The 5,635-nt window shown below is 37.4% G+C and overlaps 1 protein-coding gene across 1 annotated transcript; it reads right to left on the bottom strand.

Moving 5' to 3' along the window:
- Positions 1 to 633: 633 nt before the first annotated feature.
- Positions 634 to 3,118, bottom strand: mrps10 (mitochondrial ribosomal protein S10). Its single transcript, XM_061091571.1, has 7 exons — positions 3,047 to 3,118; positions 2,810 to 2,862; positions 2,145 to 2,214; positions 1,901 to 2,040; positions 1,676 to 1,784; positions 1,118 to 1,207; positions 634 to 1,006 (listed from the first exon to the last, which is right to left on the bottom strand). Exons 1-7 carry the CDS (start codon positions 3,116 to 3,118, stop codon positions 926 to 928), a joined length of 615 nt encoding a protein of 204 aa, XP_060947554.1. The 3' UTR covers positions 634 to 925.
- Between the last annotated feature and the right edge of the window lie 2,517 nt (positions 3,119 to 5,635).

Below are 5,635 nucleotides of genomic sequence, written 5' to 3' on the forward strand. Positions count from 1 at the left end.
GGAGACACTCTCTTTCAGAATGGAAGGTGGAACAAGTACAGATTTACACCTGGCCCGGTCAGACATTCAGGTACTTTGTAGTAATTTATGAAGAGACAAACAAAATGTATAATTTTTGGGCAGATTTTTGCCTGATTTATTTGAATACCATGAAATCTCCTAACAAGCATGGTAAGTACACCTTACGCTAAATTATAAAGCATGCAGGGACGTATGCAGGAAGAGAAGTCCTTTAAGAGTACGACTGCCATGATTCATGTCTTAGTGTTTTCTCTAATTGACAGTATAACATTTAAGGGAAGGCGCTTGGGCTAAACTCTCTATAAATTAAGCCATATATATTAAATTTTGAAGTATGAGCCCCTCAGAAAGAGTATTCCATGTTGCTGTCACCGTTATACAGAAAGTAACGTTTATTCCAGTTGAATTTGTTTTCCCTTAAACTTTTGTTGGCTAATTATTCAATAAATGCAAAAATAAACATCTTGTGTGCTGTGTCTTGTGATTTACGGTAAATCTGTTTCAGAGTATTCTATGTATCATGGAAGATGGCTGAAGAACAAAATTGTGGTATTAACGTAGAACTACTAGAATATGTGACTAACTAGTTTAAATGCAATTCAAAGTTGTCAATAAATGCAAAATGTTATTTATTGGGAAAAGAAACATACAAGTGATTTCACATTGTTTCGCCATCAGACGATGACAAACAAAACGACGAGTGCATAAAGACACGTGACAACACATGGGGACATAGCTGAAGGCCCTTTTTCATTTCAGGCTTTGTTTGATAATGTCTCTTAAAATATATTTAAGCAATTCAGGAGTTTGTGTTTAATAGTATTGCATTTTGAACGTCTCCCCAACATATTCACGGCTGTTTGAGAAAAGACATCGAATAGGCTCCTGTTGTTCATCCCTTCATTCACTGGCTGGGCTTGTCCTCTATGGGGTGGTCCTTCCACATGGGTTCCAGGATGTGATCTGGAACCTTATCCATGGCAGTCTGACAACATTACCAGAACCAAGATGAGAGAAATTAAGACATTTGTGGTCCACAGGCCAAATTAAATGTGTGATTCAGAATAAGGCAAAGCAGGAGTCTGCAGCGTCACACCTTTGTCACCTCCATGGCGACTCCTTCAGGGAGGTTCCTCTGGATGTATTCGAGGTATGCCTGTGCTGTGCAGCCAGTTATATGAGACAACTACAAAACGAGAAGGACAAATCAAACTAATGACCTGGTTATCATGAACCATTGTAAATATGGAGATGTAGCTTTATAACCCTCTGGGACAAATTATCTCTTTAATGGGTCCTATTCTAAAGGTGCACACAGGTTTGTTTTTGTTTACTTTGCCCAATTAGATTTGTACTCAAACTGATTTTTGTGGAATCAGACTGGGAAGTACAATATAACTCGTGCAAGTGGTCCAGCTGTAATAGCTGCAATAATCTTGAAAGGTGAGCAATATCAAACATGGTACATTAACACACAGTGATGAGAAGACTAACCAGGTAAAAATAGGATGCACATTGGGTATATTGGGGTTCAAGTTTCAAGAAGAGCTTAATGTCTTCAGTTGAATAACGCCTGTTTGCTTTAATGGAGCCTAGGCACTTTTTAACTGTCAATGTTTAAGTTACTAAATCAAACAGGGTTTAAACTCCTTACCTCAATGCACCGGTAGTGTGTCCTCATCTCATACTGGACCCTGTGTTTTTTGAAGATGTGTACTGACTTCAGGAGTGTGAATCTGTCTATCTCCTTGGCAGGTTCATAACTGTTACAGAGGAAAAGCCAAGGAAAATTACGCCATTAATCAGGTTACACATTATGAACACTCATTAAACGGCCATCATTTCTAATGTAGAGCAGGTTAACTCTGTTAAGACTTACACTTTGCTGACAGTGATACCGAGCTCTTCAGCTGCCATGGTGGCAAAGAACTTGTAGCTGTCCAAGACGGCCGTGTCATGTGCTTTGACCAGAATTGACACTTTCTGAAACAGCGCATCAGGCTCGTCTGTGACAGTGATCTGCATGGGGGAGAAAATGAGTGAACTTCCCCCTTTTTAATTATTCTAATATTGAGCAGTTAAAAACAGCATAAAGTAAATAAAGTGTTCAGCTGGTAATTTACTGATGAAGGTGTTGATGAGAACACTGTTGCCGTGTGGAAGGAAGTTCTGGGCGTCAGTGGAAGATGGGACCTGCAGAGACGGAGCAGTGAATCATTTCTGCCACAATGATTGCTTCCAAAATGCCTCATAGCTTTTTTTGGGCTTCACAGACAATCCTGATTTTCAAACTACTGACTGCAGCTGAAAATGCAGACACGGTGCAGGCTCCTCCTGCATTGAATGAAATGTTCATAATGTTGATTGCAGCTAGGCAGAAAGATTTGTGTCCATGTGTTTGCCTCCCTATCATTCCAGAACAGATAATAGGATATTTTAAATGATGCAAAGATTAGATAAAGCCACATACACTGCTTATAAAGATTCAAATTTTAATCTCCTTCTGCGTTTATGGACTGCTTTATTCAATTCAGTTTAAAAAAAAAAAAAGCTATATCAAATCAATAATAATAGCAAAAGTGCAATGCTACTCAGGCAATTTGTAACCAATTGTTAAAAATAATATAGATAATTAATGCACACATTTATAAACCACTGGGCTTTAATGATGACTGCTGTCTCATTTACCAGAAATCATTACTGCATAAAGGATGGTTTTATTTCTAATCGTGATTTCTATACACAGACTCAAGCCACAAGAGGAGAATAAACAAATACAGATACCGACCTGATAACATTATATTTATTGTGACTCGAACGGGCGCACACAGCTGTCGGGCCCTAGAAACAAACACATTTACATTAGTAGACATTAAGAGATGACATTAGCTGTGTGACCACCATAGAACTGCCATCAGTGACCATACTGTGAGATAAAATGACTATTTCCGGCCGAAACAATCGTCAGGTTAGTTATTTGTTCCCTAGTTGTTGTGAGAAACAAATAAGTTAATTGTTACTTTACCAAATGTGAGATTCTTGTGAGAATCCTTGCCAGAGAAACAATCTCTCGCCTGAGCGCCATGGGAGCCGCCATGTTTTTTGGAGAAGGAAGGACATGAGAAAATTATCACTTTACAACACTGCCCCCGGGAGGACTGGAGGGTTAACAGCAACGTGCACGTAACATTTTTGTTGACAGGGCCTCAAGTAAGAAACAGGGCACCGCTCATAAATACTTGTAAAAAATAGTTTTATAAAGTTAGATAAATAATAATAACAAGTCAAAAAGTGGAATAAGGATTAAAAAAGATTTATAACGAACATATTACCTGCATTTTTATTCCAGCATACTTTGTGTGAAATAAAATCACTATGCCCTGTTTCTCTGATCTAGTGGGATGTTATAATTTGAAAGGCTATTTCAATGGTGATGGCTCTACTGGCAATAAATCAAGGCTGGCAGACAATGCCAGCTTTCAGTCTGACAATAGGACTCTGTGATTGAATTTAGAATCCCTTCAGGGCATTTCTTTATTACATATGACTTCACGCACTGCGCAGCTTTCCCATTGAAGCATTGGATCTGGAAGTGAGTTCCTTTAAGAGCAAACGTGTGTTAAGGTTCAGGTACTGACACCGTGTGTGTGTGAGTGAGGTGTCATTTCATTGCTAAATCATTGTTACTGTGAATAATCTTGCTATTAATCTCCAGATTCAAATGTACAGTTTAAGTTAGTGGGAATTTGACCGACACGCAGTGCTATACGCCATCTATCTATCTATAGACCTAGTGTGAACGCTTGAGGCATACATCAGTGGTGCTAGTTGGGTCACTGCCACATAAAGTACAGTGTATTATGTTGTATTCGAACATTTTATTGAAAGCTACCTTCACAAATCTAGAAATTATTGAATTATACAATGACGCTTTGATTAAACATTTCACCTTGGGTTTTGCTCGCTCTTAATCCAGGGAGTGGAGTTGTTTGTATCTCCATCTTGTTGTGATGACACTCATCTCAATTTGAAGTTGATCTGATATAAGCCCTGGTACAAGTACCTTAAAGTAAAAATGTGGAAATTCACAAAAATCGATTCACATGTTTATCATGACCAGACAAACAAAAAAGTATATAGGTGCAATTTCTAAAACGCAACAGGAAGCAACACGTCTGCTCTTCCTCCTCCTCCTCCTCAAGATTCAAGATTCAAGATTCAAGATTCAAGATTCAAGATTCAAGATTCAAGATTCAAGATTTTTATTTTCAAATGCACAGAGATAACATGAAGCAGTCACTGTCAATGAAATACTTGGGTCACAGGCTCTCTTTAAGCAATACTCAGTAATTTCAACCCAAAAAAATTAAATAAAAATAGAAATAGTATAAAATAGAATAAAAAAGAATAAAATAGAATATCAATAAAATAGAATATCAAACATTTAAAATAGAAAATAAAATATATATATCGAAATATATATCTTTACAGATGAAGAGAAAAATAGAGCAACAATAGTTCAATTTGTGAAGTATTGCAAATATTCAAATATCAATCAATCAATCAATCAATCAAGTTTTATTTGAATAGCCCACATTCACAAATAACAATTCGTCTCATATAGGGCTTTAACTTGGTGTGACATCCTCTTTCCTTAACCCTCAGCAAGAGTAAGGAAAAACTACTAAAAACCTTTTTAACAGGTAAAAATATATAGAAACCTCAGAGAGAGCCACATGTGAGGGATCCCTCTCCCAGGACGGACAGAAGTGCAATAGATGTCAAGTGTAGCAAAACATCATCGGGATTAAAGTTTTTAGCAGCATCGATGAGGGTAAACATTTTTGAAGGATAACTTCAATAGTATATGTCAAGTAGTCCTGCTGCAATCATAGTCCTGCTCAGTGGTGGGAAGTAACGAGGTAGAAATACTTTGTTTCTGTACTCAAGTAGATTTTTCACATATCTGTACTTTACTTGAGTAATTCTTTTCCTGACGACTTTTTACTTTTACTCGTTACATTTGAACAAAAATATGTGTACTTTCTACTTCTTACATTCTCAAACTGGCTCATTACTTAAGCAGCGGAGGTTGGTTCTCTCTCTCTCTCTCTCTCTCTCATCTAGGGTTCAAATTTTTTACATTATATACATTATATTCATATTGTTGTTATAATTTTTCAGTCAGTTGAGATAAATCTTGAGGAGAAACATTTTGGGTTGTTTTGTGTCTGTATAGGCCTACTATAAAAAGCACTTTGCATTTTTTAATTTTGGTACTTAAGTACATTTCAACACCAGATACTTTTGATACTTAAGTACTTTTAATATGAGCTACTTTAAGACTTTTACTCAAGTCATTTTCTGACGGGTGACTTCTACTTTTACCGAAGTCACTTTCAGGTAAGATATCTGTACTTTTACTCAAGTATGGCTTTCAAGTACTTTATACACCACTGGTCCTGCTTATTACGGTAGAAGATGAGCTTAAAGTCAAAACACTTAGGCGATGGGAGCCGTGAGCGTTTAATTGGGTAGAATCACGTGGCTGTCATGTGACCCAGCTGTCTGGGCCCTGGTTCAGCGGCAGCAGCGGCAGTCTGCAGGCAGAGGA

The sequence above is a fragment of the Limanda limanda genome, chromosome 18 (genome assembly GCF_963576545.1).
Source record: "Limanda limanda chromosome 18, fLimLim1.1, whole genome shotgun sequence".
In the NCBI taxonomy this organism is placed as follows: domain Eukaryota; kingdom Metazoa; phylum Chordata; class Actinopteri; order Pleuronectiformes; family Pleuronectidae; genus Limanda; species Limanda limanda.